Source organism: Poromitra crassiceps, assembly GCF_964638095.1.
Source record: "Poromitra crassiceps genome assembly, chromosome: 17".
NCBI classification, from domain to species: domain Eukaryota; kingdom Metazoa; phylum Chordata; class Actinopteri; order Beryciformes; family Melamphaidae; genus Poromitra; species Poromitra crassiceps.
In genome coordinates, this window is record NC_139635.1 from 1,671,386 (window position 1) to 1,694,094 (window position 22,709).

Here is a 22,709-nt window from a genome sequence, read left to right on the forward strand (position 1 = left end):
TATTCTAGTTGTCGCTCGTCGCTTTTGAGAAATAAAGTCGCCAGCGGGGTCTGAAAAATAACTAAATGTAGCGACAAAGTAGCCAGGTTGGCAACACTGCATCTGCCTCTGCAGAATAACTCAGCTGTGCACGACAATCAGTGAGGAGTGTGATTGACAGCCAGTCATCCAATCACAACAATGACTGAATGACAATTTGTCATTGGATGACTCAGTAATGCTCCTCTTTATGGCATTGTCGTGATTGGGTGACTGCCTGTCAGTCACGCTCCAATGAAATTTTTTCTAATGCTGTTCCAGCTGCACTCGCCATGCACTCTGCATGACGCTACCGGACAGACAGAGACACTTGACAACGTTACGTTATTATTTCATTGTTTACTTTAACTTTAAACTAACAAACACAAACAAGTCATCCAAGTCATCACCTCTCAAGTCAAGTCAAGTCTCGAGTCTTTAACTTCCAAGTCCAAGTAAATCTCAAGTCATTTATGTTTTTGTCAAGTCAAGTCACAAGTCATCAAAACAGGGACTCGAGTCGACTCGAGTCCAAGTCACCAAGTCTCAAGTGCCCATCTCTGCTACAAACATACCTCATCCCCGCGGTACTCTATAGACTTTTAGCTCAATGGCTAACGTTATTGTAGATAGATACATTTTGTGCATATTAGGGAATTAACTGGGTAACGGATTTCAAAACGGGTGCCAGCGTGGAAAGAGCGTGTCTTGAACTGGTTAACATAATATACTTTCAGTCACTCAGTGGAGGTTTTAGCCCTTTTATTCAGCAAGCTGTGACCTACGTTCGTAGTAGCCTAGCCAGAAAGATAACAGCCAGAGAGAGGAATTAGTGCAGCCCACCAATCACAGATGACCATACAGCGAGCTCCACCAATCAAAGACGTCGATATTACATTGTAGAATTGTGGGTAGTGTAGTACCTCTCCATGAAATCGAATAAAAACTGATTTAAAATAAAAAACGATATATAGATTTGTGGCTTCTACAGGAAGATATACCATTGTTTCACCACTAGCTTGCCCGTGGTAAGTCTACCTTGGGTGGTTATGCGAATATGACTAATAATCAAAATCTCAATGCAGAATAAGAATGGGGAAATACCCCGCTGGAACCGTGACGTCACAGAACAGTCACGTGACTGTTGAGCTCTATGGCGCCATAAGGCAACTATAACCCTAACCCTAAATAAACAGACACAAATGTGAATACTGTCAATTACAGGCAAATATCAGTTTGATGTCATAATCATATTAATAACACCATTTACACAGTAAATCATTTTGTAAATAAATGTAGTATCTGATGGCTTCCTACCTGTTCTGCATATGCATTTAGCAATGGGCATTATGATGAGCAGCAACATGGTCACGACCATGAAGACGATGACTATTCTCCCTGTTCTCCGTTTCCATTCACCATCAGACTCTACAGGAAAATAACAGCAACAAGTCTGTTTACATGGACACAGTATTATATCTATGTAGTTGAAAGCTTGACCCAATTCCAATCTTTTTGGGATTTGATTGTCTGTGTGTGTGTACATATATATATATATATATTAGAAATCTCACGTGCTATGCGTGCTGTATTGGCATGCGCAGCGCACATTTGCTCAACTTCGCATCACTGATGACATCACTCACTGATGACATCACAATTGCTCGAGTGACCATCACTGTAGAGCCCTGCGAGCGCATGAAATTACGACCCCGGCCCGGCCCGGCCTGTGACATTCAGGCCCTACCTGCTTCGAGGGCCCGAAGACAATATTACGATATAATGACAGATCTCTTTCTCTCTCTGTTCCTCAGCTGCCCGTGTGCTGCGGTGCTGAAAAGACAGCGCCCGGTGCTCTGCCTGTCTCTCTATAGAGACCCACAGGAATGAGTCCGGAAGTATACGTCCGGGTTCGTCAGCAAAAAAGTGAATGGGTTTTAAAATGGGGATTTCACTTAAATGCATAAAATAAGGTCTGTGGTGAACAAAAGATTATGGGAATGTGAATTTGGATTCACCATGATGATGTTCACAAACGTGAATAACTTTTATGACTTTTGGAACGTAAATGCGCTTTTTTTAACGTGATTTTTAGAAAACGCTTCAAAAGGCATACAAGTTATTCCCGTTTGTGAAGATTATCATGCTGAACACAAATTTGCGTTCCCATAAAGTTTTGTTAACCACAGACAGACCTTTTTATATAATTATATTTTATGCATTTAAGTTTAACCCCCATTCTAAAACCCCATGGACTTTTCCACTGACGAACCAAAACGGGGCCGATTTCTGGATAAAGCCTATAAAAATACGTCATCCCTGCAGTACTCAGTGATGTCATAAATTCACTCACACACACACACAAAGTCGGCCAGTGATGATGTCATCAGTGATGTCATAAATTGTGACATCAGTGATGTCAGAGGCATCATCAGTGATGCACACATAGACACACACACGTGCGTGCGTGCACACACACACTCACACACACACACACACAAGAGACAGACAGGCACACACATGCACACACAAACACAAGAGACAGACACACACTGATGACATCAGTGAGAGCGTGCACACACACACACACACACACACACACACACACACACATACAAGAGACATACAGGCACACACACACATGCACACACAAACACACACAAGAGACAGACACACACTCTGATGACATAATCGCCATAGGTGTCACCAAGAGAACAAAAGTGAAATCTTAGAGATGTAACATGTAATGTGTTGTTAAAGTGAGGTAACTCACTGGGGATGAGCGGGTTGCTGATGGGTTGGCTGACCTCCTCACTGACTGGGTTCTCCACCTTACAGCTGAACTCTGTATAGTTCAAATCCACCTATAAATCAGTGAAATAGAATTAGCTCAAAGTTCACAAACCAATCACAGTTTAATTTGAATACTGTTTACTTGATGTCTTCACCCTTTGGTTAAAGGAGATCTGAGGCTCAGCTGCAGAGCAGTTCCCTGAAGCTGGAAGGAGTTCAGTGCCTTGCTCAAGGACACTCCAGCAGCTTAAATCATCAAGAAACGTAAAGGTTTGACTTCCGGTGTGCTGTGAACTGTGTACAGGCGTTCTGTTTCTCTCTTTGTTTTATGTTAAATGTCGTCTAATGTGTGAGCACGGGAATATGTTTATGTACATAAGTGGTGGATTATTTGTCTTCTGTTATGGGGACTGTGGTTGCAAGTGCAACAGACACGCTGGAATATGGATTGGCGTGTGGACAGAGACTGTCGAGTGGGGGTATTTGCCCTGCATGCGCTCGTATACAGCAGAGAAACCTTGCTTGAAGCAAGATATTCTGCAACTCAGGGCACTGCACGGGACTGTGGTCCATGCTGACACCGGGGCTCCTATCCACATCCCACCAGAGTCGATAAGACCAGGCCGGTGAAAGAAACGAGGAAGGAGAGGCGGAGTGTGGAGACGATTGTGAGCAAGGCACACAAGGCCACCACTTCCATCTGTGATCCTCACAAACCTGCGGTCAATAAACAACAAAATGGACGAGATCTGCGCTCATACGAGGTACTGTTCAGATTTACGGGAGGCATCATTGCTATGCTACACGGAAACTCTGCAATACCGCACTCCGCCTGTAAAATAGACGGCTTCACTTTGGTGAAAGCAGACAGAGAAATCAGCTCCTGTAAAAGCAGGGGTGGCAGGATCTGTGTATATATATTAACGATCGGTGGTGCCGTCAGTACACCGTGAACAGCAGGTTTTGTGATAAAGACGTTGAGATCTTGTACCTGACTTTGAGACCCTTCTATTTGCAGAGGGAATTTGGATGCGTGCTGCTGTTTGTTGTCTACACACCTCCCAGTGGCAACGTGACGCGAGCAGCAGCTACTGTTGAACATGCTGCAGCAACAACATCCAGAGCCCCAGCAATTGTCATTGGAGACATGAACCAATGCAAACTGGACATAACAATGCCAGGATTTAAGCAGTATGTGAAGGGTGAAACAAGGAAGAATAAACTTTTGGATAAATGCTTTGTAAACATGGAGGGAGCATATGTGTCAACGATAAGACCACCAATAGCTAACTCATAGTGGCCCATTTTGTACCAACTTCTAAACTGAAGAGCAACAAACCAGAGAGAAAAATTATCAGAGTGTGGTCATCTGACAGTATAGAAGAAATGAAGGCATGCTTTGACTGTACTATGTGGGAGGAGTTTCATCATGACTCCTTGGATGAGACATCTACAGTAACAACAGACTATTGTGTACAGTCAGTGATACCAACAAAGAAGATAAAAATATATCCAAATAACAAGATGTACATAACTAATGATGTAAAACACATTATTCATTTGAGGAAAAGCACCTTCAGGAACAAGGACATAGGAGAATTAAAGTGTATAGATAAAGATTTAAAGGGGAAACTGTGAGATGCAAAGAGGGCACATAAGCTACAACTACAAACGTTTTTTTAAAGCAAAAATACCAAACAGTTATGAGACACCATGAAAAGCATGACTGGACTGTCAACCAGCCGGAAAGCATTGGTGGCAGATACTGAGGCCGACTTTGCAAATCAGTTGAACAGTTTCTTTGCTAGGTTTGATGAAGGGAACAATTCAGATCATGCTGGAAATATCATCAGCTGAGTCCTACCTGTGCAGTCTGATATAATTGATGTTTCTGTTGAGCAGGTGAGGAACACATTTAGACATTTGAATCAGAGGAAAGCCACAGGACCAGATCATCTTAGTGCCTTTATTCTGAAAACGTTTGCAGCTCAGCTTGCACCCGTGTGGCAGCCTATGTTTCAGTGTTGCATGGACACTCATATAATTCCTACAAAGTGGAAGACTTCACATATAACACCTCTTCCAAAGAAGAAAACGTGTCCTAAGGAACCTGGTGATTATCGTCCTGTGGCTTTAACTCCTATTGTTATGAAAGCCTTGGATTTTTTGTTAGTTTTAATCCACATTTGATTAATTGGTACCATTGCTCACAAATAGAGTGGTGGTTAAAGTCAACCAGACTTTTTCCACTTCCATTATCACTAACATAGGATCACCACGAAAATGAATATGTGAAGCAAGCTGAACAAATCATTCTGTTTATTCCTGTAAACATGCATTGTTTAGTCCCCTGATATTACAAGTGGACATTAACTAACTCACACATGGACAGGAAGAGAGTTGGACCAACACTTCGTCACTACTGTACCTTTGTAATTATTTGCTCTCTGGGTGAGTCAATCTTCTTCGTGTCGTCTTTCCACCAGGTGTAACTGACTAGTTCAGCATCTGTGATGATTGCGTTACACCAGAGAATACAGGAGGACAAATCAGGTTTACAGCTTGTAGAGATGGTGGGTTTAGAGACAGGAGCTGTTGTTGATGGAGAGAAGAGGAGAAAAAGGCCAATGCAGTCAGGATCAATCACATGCACTCTTTTTCTTGATTTCTCTGTCTCAATGCAGACAGCTAGAAAGAGAGACAGACAGTGAGACTCACAGACTGTTTTTCCACATAAGCCTAATGTGCACTTGACATGAACAAACTTGTAACATTATGTGACATGAAGGGGGATTTGGGCACAACCAATGTTAAAACAATACAGTGGTTTGACATCAGGGACCCAGGCCTGTTTCCGAGCAGGCACGTGCAGAGGGGGGGTGCTAGAGGTGCCCCAGCACCTGCCCGTTTTCCCCTGATGCCAAAAGTGCAGTTTTTTTGGGAGGGGAATTTATTTTTATTTTTATTTATTTTTTACAGTGAAGGCAAGAAGGAGAATAAAATGTCCGGACAGTTGACACATGTTGACCTTTCAACCGGAAGTTAAGTAATCGTCTGCGTCTCTGTGACGTGTGCAATATGTTTTTCCCAGGATGGCGAAGTCATGACCCGCCCTTCTCTGCCTCTGATTGGCCTAGCATCAAACATTGTTGATCCAATCACATTCGTTTTGCTATCGATCCTGCGTCTCACCTTGTCTCCTGCGCCAATCAGAGGCAGAGATGGGCGGGTCATGCCTTCGCCATCCTGCCCACTGCGTAGCTGGCGAGCTCCGACTGACTGGCGGGTCAGCAACAGTGAAACCGCCCCGTGCCCGTGTTGTACCCCTTTTAAACTTTTGAGCCCCTGCCCCTCTAAGGGTCTCTGCACGGCTCTGTTTCCAAGCACACTTGACCCCAGTATGACCCCAAACTCTGGTTCGTTTGATTAGTGTGAACATTGCGTTCTGTTCCCACATCCAATGAAAAAGGTGGTCTGCGGAACGGTCCAGGCGTGCCCGGGGACAGAACGCATGTGAACACATCTGTACCAAAACATGAAGTGGACTGCTATTTCTTTACAGTGTGAGCAGTTATATATATGGTCTGGACTTTTATGACCTTAAGAAGTAAATACGAGTTTGTTTGACTTCAAAAATCTGTCTCTGTTAGGTCACCCTAACGGTGCTCTTTACACTTCCTGAAAGATTCAGCCTGATCGCATGTAAAATGGCAGAGCTGTGGGTAAACACTATTTTGCTCACACTCTCTCACTCACACACACACACACACACACACACACACACACACACACACACACACACACACACACACACACACACACACACACACACACACACACACACACACACACACTCTCTCACTCACACACACACACACACACACACACACACTTTGCATTCTTATTATAGGTTAAGTTAGTCACAGAATAGAAAACACTACACAAACCCGTATTTACCTCTTGTACATCACAAAAGTCCAACCATAGTTTAATAGTATACAGCTCGTCCACTGGGCAAGTGTACCTAAGGGGGTGGCCACACTGATCCGTGGTGTCTGTCTGTCTGCGTTCATTTCTCTGTTCACTTCCATTCATTTTAAAGACAGTTGTCCGTCTGTCTGTCCAGCACTGATGAAGCGTACGTATCCAGCAAATTTGCATACGTTTTGATGGACAGAAAAGTTGAAGAGGGCTGAACTTTTTCTGCATGGATGTATCGGCTGGACGGATAGTCGCCGTTCCTTTAACCAATCAGAGTCGAGGAGGCGTTATCAGAGTGGAAATGGCTGAGCGGGGCAGCTCTATAACTTAATGTTATTTTACTGTTATAAATATCAACAACTAGCCAACAGATATCAAAGCCGGTGGGCTTCATGGAAACAGCATGACTCAAACTGGCTGACCATTACATCAATCTGGTCATTCAGTGGTGTTTTATTGCTACATAAGTAACGTAGCGCACAGAGCTAACAGCTAGCTAACGCCAGATTTATTCTTCTGCTGGTTTATAGGCGGGTCACTGACACCTTCAAGGCGCTTACCGCCACCTGCTGTACAAGTAGGTTACTTGTACATGCAATGGACATAGATCTATCCATTTTATAATTCTGGCCATTTTCTGACTGATCAGTTTGGCCACACCTTAAATCTTCTTCTTTGCGTTTATTGTCGGATCACAAACCAACGCGGTGCATCTTTAGTCCCTTTTACACAGCCTGTGAAAGCCGAGATCATTGTGGGATTATTACGCCTCGCCTCCTGTGTAAAAGTCACAGGGACGGAATAGTGAGTCATTTTGTTACGCCTTTCGTTCCTCCAATGGAGGTGGTATCAGCCCCGAATCGACGGCTGTTTAAATGGGTACGCCACGGGAAGACGGGGATCTCAGCTCATTCATAAAAAAATGACAGGACTGAGAAAACCACCTCCAGATTGAAGTTCTACTAAGTTAACCAAAGGATATATTGCGTGTATTTAAGAGCCACACACGTTAATTACATTCTTCATAATCGTCAATATTCACAACATCTTGCACTACTTATGAACATTGCACATCGGGAAAACTACAACTCACCCTAGCGCAGTGGCGTGTGTTCTCCCTTCTCCTGCGCTCTCCTCTGCTCTCCCCTCATTCCTATATTTTCTATATTATCAATTGTTCAAATGTTATCTTTATTCTGTATATTCTTGTTACTGTGTGTTAGCTAGAATTAGCTAGACATACTTTCTGTGAAGCCCTCTGAGACATGCTTGTGAATTAGGGCTATATAAATAAACTTGACTTGACTTGACTTGTTCAGGCTAAAATAATCCATTTAACTGGAGGAAGCCTTTGCGATCAACAAAGTTGAGTAGAAGCCTCTTGCACAGTCATACATTGTCATATGAGCTGCGTTATCTTGTGTGGCTAACATGTTAGCTTGTCTGGCTAAAACACATTTGCAATGCTATAGCACCAGGTCCTGCTATCCTGGCATCCACATGCCTGTGGACGCCAGGACACCTGTCGAGTTGTTAACGTTATATGCGTTTTATCTGACACAGCCTACACACAACCATATTTTCATTTACTGGATCAAAATAATGCCGAAATGCGCTGGTTTTAATTGCCATCTCCCTTTCCGCTCCTTTGACAACTAACGTTACAGCCAATGGTCCACTCCCACTAACACATGCCTGGTTTGTTTACATCCGGGCATTAGAGGAGGGGGGTACAGTCTACAAGCCTCATTTACTTCGGTAAAGTTGGAAATATATTTACGGATTCGCACTTCCCGGATCAGTAGCTCATAAACAAAGCGTTTGTACTGCACACACGATGCCTCTTTCCCATCTTAGTAAGATAGACAACGAGCTACAACCTCATTTTCACTTAAATGAGCGATCCTCCGAGCTGGACAAATAACATTGGTCTCTATGTTCTGCAGGCGGTGAGGCGAGTGCTTAGGGACCGTCTACAAAGTGCAACACAGATTACAAAAATATTCAATAAATTCACTGTTGTACAGTGTAGCTTCACCAAAATCATGTCACACAGCAATGACCTCCTGCTGGTTATACTACACCACTAACTAATTTTGGAAAAATATGATTTTGCATAATTCTGGCGAATTTTTATTGGGGAAATCATTCAATAACTTCACTCTCATACAATGTAGTGTCACCAAAATCATGTCACACATCAATGACCTCCTGCTGGTTATACTACACCACTAAGTTTGGAAAAATACGATTTTGCATAATTTTGGTGATTTTTTGGGGGGGAAATCATTCAATAACTTCGCTCTCATACAGTCAGGGTGCGAACTACGGGGGAGCTGGGGGGGCTTTGGCTCCCCTTAAAGAAATAGTAGACCCCCTGAAAACATGACTTGTGAAATTTGGGGGGGTCTCTAAATTATTGACTAATATATATTACCCCATGTATTTTCTATTTCTTTTTCTGTACCTTCATAGTGAATAATGCGTAAAATTACGCTATTTTAATCGTATGATTCAGAGTGTGCTCAATCACTGTCAAATTCACTGTAAGCCCCTATACCGACATGCATGTTATTCTTATCATCACCACATCGAAGCGTGGCGGCGCAGGTGCAAATCAAACGTCACTCACGCGGGCAGGTCAGATTTAAAACAACAGCAAGATGTCAAAAAGAAAACAAGGCAGTTTGACAAACTTTACATTCACGAAGAAATGGGAGCAGCCGTCAGTTGAACAGCAACAAGTCGCTTCTACTTCAAACACAGATGTGGAAAAAGTGACGACGACGTGAAGCTGGAATACCTCCGAGTCCTCCCGCATATGGAGGACTGTTTGTGAGATGGAATGCGTCAGGAACTTCACAGTGAGTGGGACATGTGCGTTATGGAGTGGATAAAAGTGTTGGGCAGAGATATCATGTTCTTGTGGATGCAGTGTATATGGAGAGCAGTGCGCCCGTTTCGCCTTTCTGTGCTCTCTCACCCTCCCTCCCTCTCTGTGTGCGCAGCGCGCTTTTCTCTCTTGGAGAGAAAAGTGGAACACGACAAGAGCTGTATCCGTGTCTTTGAGCGTGCTGATAAACTATAGAATAGAGATCTTACTGTGGTTTTTGCTTTTTAGAGCTGCATGTGGCGTGGAGGATGTGGTCTGGTCATTGGGCTACCCGGCTACTGCTTATGTGATACTGTAGCCTGTATCAGACTGTGAACGTTGAAGGGAGGCAGTCCTATTTAAGGCACGCGGGGAAAAAGTCGGCTCCCCCGAAAGTCACAGTATAGTTCGCACACTAGTGTCACCAAAATCATGTCACACGTCAATTGCCTCCTGCTGGTTATACCACACCACTAAGTTTGGAAAAATATGATTTTGCATAATTTTGGTGAATTTTTATTGGGGAAATCATATGTTGCTACAGTGTTTGTATTCATAAAATATTGCATGTGTTGTTATCAACTGTTATTGCCAACAAGCCTAGCTAGAGCTGACCCTGGCTGCTTTTTGGGTGTAACGTCATTCAACTGAGAAATTCCTAGATCAACTGGAATGCAGCATTACTTGCTTTTGGAGCCAGCCTCAAGTGGCCATTCAAGGAACTGCGTTATTAGCACTTCCACAATTGCACAATTTTTCTCTGATCGACGATGCCCCCTTGGACAGGGGCGTAACTTTGGTTTGAGAAGCGGGGCATGTGGACAACAAAGCATGTGGACAACAAAGCCTCATGAAACTAGTTATAGTTTCATGAGGCTGTGATTCTCCTAGAAGTCACAATAGGTCTATGGAGACTAACATCATCACACATGAATACAATTTAATACACAAGAGTCTCCGCTTTCCAGTCATACCTAAATTATGCAATTCCAAGACGGTTTAGAGACCCCAGTATGCAGAAATATTCAAATAGAATAGGCGAAAAATATAATTTATACTGCATGCAAAAAAACGGCATGCTTTTTGCCAAAAGCTGCATGTGATTAGCATAAAGTGGGGATATGTGTAAATGGGAGACTCGTGGGTACCCATGGAACCATTCTCATTCAGATATCTTGAGGTGAGAGGTCAAAGCGAGGTTTCCCTTGCCAAAATCTTGACAAACTTTGGGCACGATTTAGCCCCCTTCCCGACAAGCTAGCATGACAGGGTACCAATGGATGCCTTATGTCAGTGATTCCCAAACTAGTGGGCTGTGGAGGTACTGCAGGTGGGCCGCAAGTGGTCTGCCAACACAGATTTTCGCGGGCAATCAAATGGCTGTAGCAGGGTCATTTTTAAAGCTACAGTGAAGATCCTGTTATCAGAAGAAACTAGAAGACCTAAGGCATCCATTGGTCCATAACATGCTTGGTACCAATGGTAGGTTACACTTGACCTCTCAGCTCAGTTTATCTGAATGAAAATTGGTTCAATGGGTACCCACAAGTCTGCCCTTTACAGATAAGGAGCATTTTTCACAGCCTAAATAGTGTAGCGATGTGGGTTTTGTAAGTAAACATGGGTTTGTCTGGTTGTCACGTTAGTCTGGGGTTGACATGTCTGTGGGGATTTACGGGGTTACGTAAAGGCAGCATACCAGCCAGTGGGTGTGGTGGGAGAGAGGGGTTCACCTGATTGGCTGGGGGAGGGGAGATGTGAACGAAAGGGGAACAGCTCGAGGTTGTTGATGTGTGGAGCCTGAAGGAGACGGCTGTGTGTGTGAGAAGCCAGGAGAAGCTAGGAGGGTTTGGGTGTGTGGTTGTGAGGTTTGGTGGCGTGGACTACGGCTGACAGTAGTCCCTGGAATAGCGACCACAATAAAGTGCGGTGACAAGATCCTGACTCTTCGACTGCTTTGTGGGATCATTACATTGGTGTCAGAAGTAAAAGTTAACGCCTTGGAGGATCGAGCTCGGACTGGCGTGGGCGGTTAGCTGTGTGTGCTAACTGCTACGAGGTTAGCTGTGTGTGCTAACTGCTACGAGGCTAGCTGTGTGTGCTAGCTGCTACGAGGGTAGCTGTGTCTGCTAACTGCTACAAACACAACGTGGAATGGTGCGCAAAGAAGGACGGCCATCGGTGGACGGGGGGGAAAAGGAGCTACCGACTCCGGAGTTCAGTTCGGTACTGGCCGGCATGGAGGCCCGCCTGAAGCAGGAGTTCAAGATTCAAGATTCAAGATTTTTATTGTCACTCCATGGTACAAGTATCACGTGTGAAATTCTTGTGCTGTGGACTCCGTTTACAACATAGTACAAATATAACAAGGCATATGAGTGCAAAAACAGCAAGAGACACAACAAGCAATAAGGCAGTATAGTGATAAGACAAGTCCGAGACATATTCACTGCACATAGGTGCACATGTCATGTGCATACATTAGACGTGCTTAAACATTTTAAATTCGACGTATTTGACATACAGGTGCAAATAGCATGTACCTTATTAAACATACAATTAAACATTAGACATACGTAATGGTAGCAGCTGCAGTACGGTACGGTTACTACACTATTTGTGTATGTTAAGGAGTCTCGTGGCCTGCGGGAGGAAACTGTTCCTCAAGCGATTTGTGCGTGCTTTTGGAACCCTGTATCTCCTCCCTGAGGGTAACAGGGAGAACAGGCTGTTGTGGGGATGGTTTGTGTCTTTGATGATCTTCAGGGACCTCCTGAGGCACCGCTGGTTGTACAGTTCATGCAGTTCTGGCAACTCACATCCTGTTACGTGCTGGGCCGCGCGCCTCACTCTCCGTAGCGCCCTGCGGTCCATGGTGGTACAGTTCCCGTACCAGGTGGTGAAGCAGCCAGTCAGCAGGCTTTCAATGGTGCCTCTGTAGAAGTCCCTAAGGATTTCTTTCCTTAGCCCAAATTTCTTCAGGCGCCTGAGTCCGTGTATTCGCTGTTGGGCCTTTTTGACAACAGTGGCAGTGTGACCGGCCCAGGTCAGGTCCTGGTGGATGTTGACTCCCAGGTACTTGAAGCTGTCCACCCTTTCCACCACTGTGCCGTTGATGGTGATTGGGGGGGGGTGCGCCCCCCCCCCCCTCCTGTAGTCCACAATGATCTCCTTGGTCTTGGAGACGTTCAGAGAGAGGTGGTTGTCCTGGCACCATTGCTCCAGGGCCCTCACCTCCTCTCTGTAGGCCGTCTCGTCGCCCCCCGAGATCAGCCCTGCGACTGCTGTGTCGTCTGCAAACTTCACGATGGTGTTTGAAGTTTGGGTCGCCATGCAGTCGTGGGTGTAGAGGTCGTACCAGAAGGGGCTGGAGACGCACCCCTGGGGCGCTCCTATGCTGATGGTCAGTGGGGAGGAGGTGAGGTTGCCCACCCTCACCACCTGGCGGCGGTCTGTCAGGAAATCCAGGATCCAGTCGCACATTGCCGTGTTTAGTCCCAGATCCTTGAGCTTGCGTACCAGCCTGGAGGGTACTATGGTGTTGAATGCTGAGCTGTAGTCCACGAACAGCATTCTTACATAGGTGTCCTTCCCCTCCAGGTGGGACAGGGCGGTGTGGAGCACGTGTGCTACTGCGTCCGCTGTGCTCCTGTTGGGGCGGTATGCAAATTGTAGCGGGTCGTGGTCCGGGGGGAGTGTGGGGCGGATCTTTGATATGACCAGCTTTTCAAAGCACTTGCTGGCTATTGGCGTGAGGGCTATTGGGCGCCAGTCATTGAGGCTGGTCACTTTCTGCTGCTTGGGAATGGGGATGATTGTCGCTGCTTTGTAGCAGGAGGGAACTCGTCGGAGGGAGAGAGACTGGTTGAAAATGTCTGTAAATACGCCTGCCAGCTGGTGGGCGCAGGCCTTGAGGACCCGCCCGGGGATGCCGTCCGGGCCGGCCGCCTTGCGTGGGTTGATGCGCAGGAACGACCGAGTTCAGCTCGGTGCTTGCGGGCATGGAAGCCCGTTTGTTGAAAGAAGTCAGACGGCTGTTGGAAGCGACGCCTGCCTGGGCAGAGGAGCTTATGAAGCTACTGCGGGAGGCCACGCAGCGTGGAGAACGGCGGACGGAGGAGCCGCAAAGGCTGTGTTGGACTTGTGGAGCACATGGTCACCTAGCGAGGTGGTGTCACAGCATTCCTTCGGGGCAGACCAGGGACGCAGAGCAACGTTTCTGGGGGCGCCCGGGTGTCTGCTGGTCGTGTGGATCATTTGGGCATCTGGCCAGGGAGTGTCGGGAGGCTGTCGAGGAACAGAGGACAGCGCGGGAGGAGAGACGTGCAGGCGGCTGGCAGGTGAGACTCTGCTGGTCGTGTAAGAGCCCTGTGCATTTGGCCAGGAACTGCACTGAGACTGTGGAGGAGAGGAGGGACACAGGCTGAGGAGAAGGTGAGCAGCCGGGGGGAAGAGAACGTTGTTACGGTCAGGGGAGCGGTGCTCGTGTCTCCAGGGGAACGGGAGGGGTTAATGCCGGAGGAGCCGGCCCAGCCTAGCTGCTCTACACCCCCCACGGTTGCTGTGCAGAAAGCCGAGGTGGAGATTGCTGCCGGTGGTGTTCTCCCTGCTGTCCTGAACACGCCGCCCCCTGGGGGAGGGGGACGGAAGGTCGAGCGAGTGCAAGAGGCGGAGGAAGAGGAGTACTGTGTATCAAGCAGAAACCAACGGTTGACTGCCGTGGACGAGTTAACTCGTCAAAAAGAAAAAAAAAAAAAATTTTGACGGTGGGACGTGGATCCAAGCCCCCTACGTCTCCTATAAAAATATGGGAGCCACCGAACGTGTACAACCCATTCCACCGACCCACTAAGTGGCGACAGTGCTCTCCAGACTAGAAAAAGCAGAGCAAAAACAGCAGAAAAAAGCGTGAGGAAAACGGAGGAAGGAGGAGGAAAACGCGGCGAAAACGCTTTCGCTTTCGCGCTGGAGCTGGCGCACAACATGGGGGATTCCTAAAATACACTCTGGGTGCAACACACGCAGCAGAAAGCTCAAAAGCCCAGAATCGCACGGGAGGGGGGTGGGGGTGCTGTTATGGAGGAAATTACTGTTCCCGATCCAGACTTGCCCGACGAGCAGCCGCCAGGCAGCACAGACAGGCAGCAGAGACTCGCTTGTGACACACGGAGCCACGGAGGGAGGAGGAGAACACCCACAGAGGGAGGAGTTTGAAGGAGAGGGGGGTGGGGGTGCTGTTATGGAGGAAATGACTGTTCAGAACTAATTGTTTAGATGTCTGATGTCTTACTGATGCCAAAAATAAATGGTTAAAGTGACTGTTCTGCCTGTTCTATCGAATTTCACAAAAATGCAATTATCTCAGTTTTCCTTCTCAGACGCTGAAACCATGCTGTATTCAACTGCTAATGCCTACATAACTACTAACTCTACAAACTAACTCTTTTAGACAGAGAAAGCACACATTCTATTAGTTCTTTTGAGATATTTTGTGTTCACAAAGTCCGAGCAGAAAATAATCCTCGGCTCTTGAAAGATGAGCCAGAATACTAAAAAAAAACCTTGGCAGAAGCTACCTACAGTAAAAAAAACACTGTTGGCAGTGAATGTGTTAAAAGGGGGGGCTGTGTAGCGATGTGGGTTTTGTAAGTAAACATGGGTTTGTCTGGTTGTCACGTTAGTCTGGGGTTGACATGTCTGTGGGGATTTACGGGGTTACGTAAAGGCAGCATACCAGCCAGTGGGTGTGGTGGGAGAGAGGGGTTCACCTGTGATTGGCTGGGGGAGGGGAGATGTGAACGAGAGGGGAACAGCTCGAGTTTGTTGATGTGTGGAGCCTGAAGGAGATGGCTGTGTGTGTGAGAAGCCAGGAGAAGCTAGGAGGGTTTGGGTGTGTGGTTGTGGGGTTTGGTGGCGTGGACTACGGCTGACAGTAGTCCCCGGAATAGCGACCACAATAAAGTGCGGTGACAAGATCCTGACTCTTCGACTGCTTTGTGGGATCGTTACAATAGCATTAATAGCTTGTGGATTGATTTCTTCTGTTGTTGCTCAACACATTTTGTTTCAACAAATGTGTTATGCATGCAAATATTTTTGATGAGTAAGGGAGACAAAATGTTTGGAAATCTGGCTTTTGGGTATTTTGCCTCAATTTCCCTTATGACCAAGTTCACATGCTCTGTTAATGAAATACATCATCTTAGTCGTGTGTGCTGATCAGAGTTGTGATTAAACGGTCGGGTGGGCCACGGAAGATTTTCAGATTTCAAATTGGGCCATGGCATTCTTAAGTTGGAGAATCCCTGCCTTAGGTCTTTTAGTTTCATATGATACCAGTTTTCTACACTATCTTTAAAAGTGAACCTGCTACACCCTCTGAAAGACAGTAATGTCGGCTGACATCCACGATTTTTGCTGTTAAAATTGTTGTTCCTATGGAAATTTCACCTTTGCTCTTGGTTAAAACCCAGTGGTGAATTCAGGGGAAAACAAGACACCAGTCCACATCACCCACTTAAAATGGTCAAACTGCCAAAATAAAACACTTACAGATGACTTTGAGTTCAATCTGTCTGTGCACGTTGATGTTGTTGATCTGTGCTGTGTAGAATCCACTGTCTCCTCTGGTCAATCCTCTGATCATCATCTCTCCAGTTGAAGTGTTCAGGTCACCACGATCTTCAAATATGCAATAACATAGTTAGGGGTAGCTTCTCACCAGAGTTCTTAAAGGAGAAATTCTGTATTTTTCAACCTGCATCATACATCCATATTTTCATATTTGTTTATGTATAACTAAGTCATGTGAGCAGAAGTTTTTGAAATTGGTGCAGTATTGACCTAGATCGCTTTTCCCACAAGATAATGTTCACAAAAAATTAGTAGTACTTTCCTGACTTTTGAAGTATTTTCTTAAAAAATGCATTTATGCATCAAAGGTCATAAAAGTGGTCCTTATTTGTAAAGATTATCTTGCTGAACACAAACTTCACTGTTTCATAGACTTTTCTTAACCACAGATGTGAAGTTCACACCATACGATCAACGCTCAACCTACACTGAACCCACAAGTTTAATTTAGAAGAACAGGCGAAGCTGTTCACATCAGCCGCGTGCGTGCCTTGCTCAAGCCTTGCTCAAGCAATTGTTTAGAATTCAGTCCTATTTTCCAAGTGTAATTGGCCGTTCACACTATACGCCGAAGCAACACTCAACCTGAGCTCAACCTACGTTGAACCCACAAGTTTCATTTAGGCATCCTTGTTAACAGGCGAAGCTGTTCACACCACCCACGCACGCGCCACGCTTGGAAAATAGGACTGAATCCTGAACGATCGCGTGAGCAAGGCGTGAGCAAGACTTGAGCATGCCATAAGTGTGACATGCGTGTGGCTGGTGTGAACGGCTTCGCCTGTTAACAAATGAAACTTGTGGGTTCAGAATAGGTTGAGCTTAGGTTGAGTGTTGCTTCGGCGTATAGTGTGAACGGACACTAATGCGTGAAGCTTGAAGCTGCCATGCATGAAGTAAATGGAGGAGGCCGGGGGAGCAGCTCCGAGCCCGGCACTGAGGAACGGAGAGTGTCTGGTGTGAACGGAGGCGTGAGCTCACGTTCAGCGTGAGTCAAGCATCAACAAAGGTTTACACTAATTTCAATCATGAAGGTTACCTCTGCAGCCAATGCCCTGCTCATCCACATCACACCATACTTTGTTATTCATGCCCCCTTTCATTCATAGCCTACTTTTCCCATCCATTCAGTCACCCACGCTTCCCCCCTCTAGTAATAGCCAATCAGCTCAAGCCAATCCCTTTCCCTCGCTTTTCTGCTGAGCCAATCACGGTTGAGTGTATTTAAAGTGATTGTTTTTACTCTGTTAGGCTACTCACATTTGTGTTGTCACCACAGTTGGCTGTGATTGCCTTGAAGCACTTGTTTCGCCCCACCTCCTCCCCTGCCACCACCAACGTCATGACTCCTAAAGAATTCCCTATGGGGGAATTTTCTAATTTATGCACTGCTGATGCCCTCCTCTCGCCATCGCAGGAGGGGCGGAGTCAGGGAGTCATATGGCAAACCTTAAAATGTTTATTGTTTCATTAAAGTGTATTTGAACCTTCTTACTAGTCTCTCATGATTGAACTTTTTTCATGCATTCAACCGAAATCCCCATGCAAAAATCTCATTGCCTTTTACACCTACGAACCAGGAAGTGCAGTGACTTCTGGGCAAGTCTACAAAAATACATCGTCAGTACTCTATGGCCCCTTTTCCCTAGCCCCCCACCCCTTCCGTCACCACTCCTCCTCCCACCACTGTGGGTGGGGTGTGGGTGGTGGTGGGAGGAGGATTGGCTAGGCTAGGGCCTAGTCACTCCTCCTACCCACCCCTCGAATCAAGGCTCTCTACAACTTTCCTATCCCTAGCTATGGCCCCTTTTATCTGTCCCCGCCCCTTCCTTGATGGAACAGATGGATGTAAGGTGACAGTGACCTTGAACTTTGACCACCAAAATCCACTCAGTTCCTCCTTGAGTGATCCAAGAGAATGTTTGAGCCAAATTTGAAGAAATTCCGTCAAGGCGTTCCTGAGATATCACATTAATGAGCAAGGGACATACGTACGTACGTCCAGACGGACGTACGGACAACCTGAAAATATAATGCATCCGGCCATCACCGGCGCAGGCATAAAAACCACAGCACCATTCAGCATACATCTGAGAGAACAACTTGGCCCTCCCTCCCCCTGTTAAATCTGAGCTTAAATCACCCTGTGTCTCAGTTTACCTTTGAATTGACGGTAGGAAGATATCATCTGATTCGGCGCATTCCACAGCATGGCGATGTCAGGTCCATGCTCCCACTCTATAGCAGTAATGGAGCCAATCACAGAGGACAAGTCTGGCTTGAGGACAACACTGCCCCCTAGTTTCCCATAGAGTGTTTTTTCTGCAAAGATAAAAACAATGGAAGCTGTGACATTTTAAATGTGAGCGTGTGTTTTGGCAGTGTCAGAGGGGGCGGAGCAGCAACGCTTCAGCTAAACATCCAACCTGCTTTGAGACTTAAAGGCATGCCTTGAGGTTTTGACTGTATTCTGATATTTGTCTTCGTCAGCCTGTTGTGACATAAACGGAGGAACACTTCCATGAGTTGTCCTTTAGTGATCCTAAAAATGGCTTGTTACTGTAGCATGACCATTGTTCCTCCTTGATACTGAAACACTGTATCATTACCCTTATTCAGGGTTAAAACCTTATTTTTACCTAGTGACATTAAACAGGGTGACTTGCATTGGAAAAGTGAACTCATCTAAACTCATAAAGGTTAAATAAAAAAATAAAAAATAAAATATCTGGTCTGAGCCCTCCTCCTGCTGCTTTACTGCCATATGACTTCAGTCTGGCTGCAGCAGCAACAGGGAAATGGTCAATTATTAGGCTACACTGCCACACTATTGCATTCACAGGGGAGGCAGCATTCTTTGTTAAACTAATGACTTCCTCTCTCATAATTCTGAGATAATAATCATACTAAATAATGAGGATGTGTGCCTGTCGAGGTACCATTTCATGTGCACACTGATGGTCTATGAGTGTGTGAGTGTCACTTCAACAACATGCATGATTTTAGTTCAACTGTGTGAAAAGTGCCTGACTGTGTCTTGAGTCACATGGACCCAGCTTGAACACATTTCATATGCAGAACCTGGAACAGCCTCAAATATGACTATCCTTTTGGAACATTATTTGGTTGCAGTAACAGATTAAGTCACTGGGTGGCGGCGGTGCTCCTTGTTTATACTGAGAGCAAGTTACAAAACAGGTTGATAAACTTCCAGTTTGTCTCTTGACAAACAGCTCTTCTCTTCAGTAACAACTTGGTACCTGTTAAACTACATCCATACATGTATTTAGAGAGATTGTAGTGCAGTAGAGACCAGGCACTACTGTATATGTGTGGTGGCCTGCTGCAGAAACCCTTCACATGTCGCTGCTACACATAGTAATGAACCAAAAAAAAAAAACATTGAAAATGAGTTTTGCAGGTATTTTGAGATTTTGAGTGATTTGGTTACTTTCATCTGCGTAGTACATCATGGTGAATAATTATTTTCATAAAACAAAAGGGAAAGTATTTATTTTTATGGTTTTGGTGGAATGCCACTAGAAAATACAATGTTGTGGAATGTTTAAAGCCATTTTTCTAAACCTAAACCTAACCTCTCCCCCCCCCCACGCCTAAACCTAACCTCTCACGCCTAAACCTAACCTCCCCCAGACCCTAACCTCTCCCACCCCCACGCCTAAACCTAACGTCGGCATTGCAGGCTGTCGGCACTGCGGGTGGTGGGCATAGCGGGTGGACACCAGGTTAAAATGCTCATAACTTTTGATCTGAGATCTATCACGGTCATTCCAAAAGTTATATATATATATAGGGGAGAGTTCCTGATTTATGGAAATGTCAAAAGATGAAAATGTCAAATTCCCACCATGTGAAGGGTTTTTGCAGGTCACCACACATATTGGCTCAACTGATCCTGGAGAAATAACACAATGTCAAGGCCTCAACCCTGAAGTCCTGAGATGGCAGCACAACGTCTATAAACTATGACATTATGACTCAAGTCTCTAGTATCTGCAAATGTCTCAAACCAAAACAGAAATAAAACTTGATCAAATTAAATAGCCTGTCATGTTGGTCTTGACTGAAATCATCCCCACCACCAAGATTACCAAGATCATTACGTCAGAATTATGAGATAATTATTTCAGAATTATAATTCATTTGCGGAATTATGAGATATTATTGTCATAATTCTGAAATAATATTTTTAGAATCATGAGATCTATTCGCAGGAGTCATTAATGGGAAAAATTGCTTGAAAACGGCAGATTTATTACCCAGTGAATTCAATACGCTTCTGTTTAGTTCATACCCTTTATGTAAAATAAATAAATATTATAAATATAATCCTGTAAAAGCAATCCAAACTCACGGGACTTTGCGCTCCCTGCAGCCAGCAGGCAGGCCCACATCAACCAAAACAGAATGACAGAAGGCGACATCCTCTTCTCTGTAACTTAAAGTATATTACAGTATCAGTACTGTTTATAACAGCATATATTACAGTATATTAGTACTGTATATAACAGTATATATTACAGTATATTAGTACTGTATATAACAGTATATATTACAGTATATATTAGTACTGTATATAACAGTATATATTACAGTATATCAGCACTGTATATTACAGTATATATTGCAGTATATCAGTCCTGTATATACTGTAACAAGTATATATTACAGTATATTACAGTATATCAATAAAGTATGGTATATAACAGTATATAATAACAGTATATCAGTACTGTATATACCGTAACAGTATGTATTACAGTATATCAGTACTGTATATAACAGTATTTATTACAGTATATCAGTACTGTATATAACAGTATTTATTACAGTATATCAGTACTGTATATACCGGTATCAGTACTGTATATAACAGTATTTATTACAGTATATCAGTACTGTATATAACAGTATGTATTACAGTATATCAGTACTGTATATAACAGTATTTATTACAGTATATTACAGTATATCAGTACTGTATATACTGTAACAGTATATATTACAGTATATCAGTACTGTATATACTGTAACAGTATATTACAGTATGTCAGTAACAGTATATATGACAGAAATGGAGGAAACACGTGAAGTATTTAAAAGTTTAAGGATTATCCCTTCAGGACCTGCACAGCACACCAGGATGTTGAAGCGATCTTGGAAAATCATGGCTGACTCCTCCCACCCAGGACATAAACTCTTTGAGGCCCTCCCCCTTGGCAGGAGCCTGAGGTCTGGTGGTAGGCCAGAACCTCTCGTCACAAGGACAGCTTCTTCATTATGTTACTTTAAAATACTGCACTTAAAATTTTGTTTTCTATATAGCTTTGTCTTCTCCTATTGATGTGACCGCTACACTGCATTGCACTAAGTAATCTGATTACTTACTGTGGCTATTCAATGAATCTTGAATCTTGAAAACAAAAAATAGAGAGAAACAGGCTGGACAGGCTAGAGGCTAATCCCAAAACTGAAAGTGTGTAAGGGTGTGTCTCCACACCCATAGTGAAAAATAGCATCAAGTTGAATCAGCTCACTATAAACTCACTGTTAGGAACACAGAAGCATGTTGTCCCTATAGGAACAGGCCCATTATAAACATGGAGTGATTTGTCATTCAGCAGCAGTAAATGATCTTGGACTAAGATGAGCTTGAGACACAAAAGGTGTCATCAGAATTCAAATCTGAATCGTGTAGATCTGTTGTGTGATCAAGTTGTGACATTCTCACAGAGACATTCTGCCTTCATCTGGAGAGGAAATGCTGACATTAAACAAGTCTAGTCTGTCACCAAACCAGCCTAACACAGAACTCAGCTCTGAGGCAGAGAAACCACAGACACATGAAAACATCTTGTTTAACTAGTGTGAAAAAGCACACTATTTTACAGTCTGCTGTTTTTGTTAAGAAATGGTCACAAAGCCTCCTGTTGGCATTGCTAGCCTCATGTTAAATAAATCTGGGTGGGGAAAGTGAAAAGGCAAGCGCTTGCGCCTCCCTCATTACCACCACTGAAGTGCCCTTGAGCAAGGCCCTTATCCCCAACCGCTCCAGTGGAGCTGGTCAGTGGCCAGCAGATCAGACTGTGGTTGTACTGGTCAGCTTCCAGGTGTGAATGTGTGCGTGAATGGGAACAGGGCACTCCTGAAAAAGAGAGCATTGCTCTCAATGAGTATAAATAAAGGTAAAAAAAAAAAAAAAAAAATGTTAGCATCACTGGCTAATATTGAGAGTCAAAGGAAACTGAAGGTATTTCCCTCAAACTGCAGGTAGGCAGCCTCAGAATTTGACTACTCATTTCATATGAAAGTCCCCCCTTTTGCCCTCCAAAATGCCCAAAATGTGGTTGTCTGTTACATCACAGCCAACTCCTCCCTTTCTCACTCATGT

At 44.7% G+C, this 22,709-nt stretch overlaps 1 protein-coding gene across 1 annotated transcript in view; it reads right to left on the bottom strand.

The window, feature by feature from the left end:
• LOC310792000 (NACHT, LRR and PYD domains-containing protein 3-like) overlaps nucleotides 1-21,487 on the bottom strand; it is a gene marked incomplete at both ends in the record, with an annotated part of 67,296 nt that extends 45,809 nt beyond the window's left edge. The window contains 6 exons of the mRNA XM_083653682.1: nucleotides 1,336-1,446; nucleotides 2,792-2,882; nucleotides 5,240-5,403; nucleotides 16,217-16,345; nucleotides 18,458-18,619; nucleotides 21,445-21,487. Coding sequence (XP_083509808.1) covers nucleotides 1,336-1,446; nucleotides 2,792-2,882; nucleotides 5,240-5,403; nucleotides 16,217-16,345; nucleotides 18,458-18,619; nucleotides 21,445-21,487 — 700 coding nt within the window. The remainder of the gene's footprint in view (nucleotides 1-1,335; nucleotides 1,447-2,791; nucleotides 2,883-5,239; nucleotides 5,404-16,216; nucleotides 16,346-18,457; nucleotides 18,620-21,444) is intronic.
• Nucleotides 21,488-22,709: the final 1,222 nt, after the last annotated feature.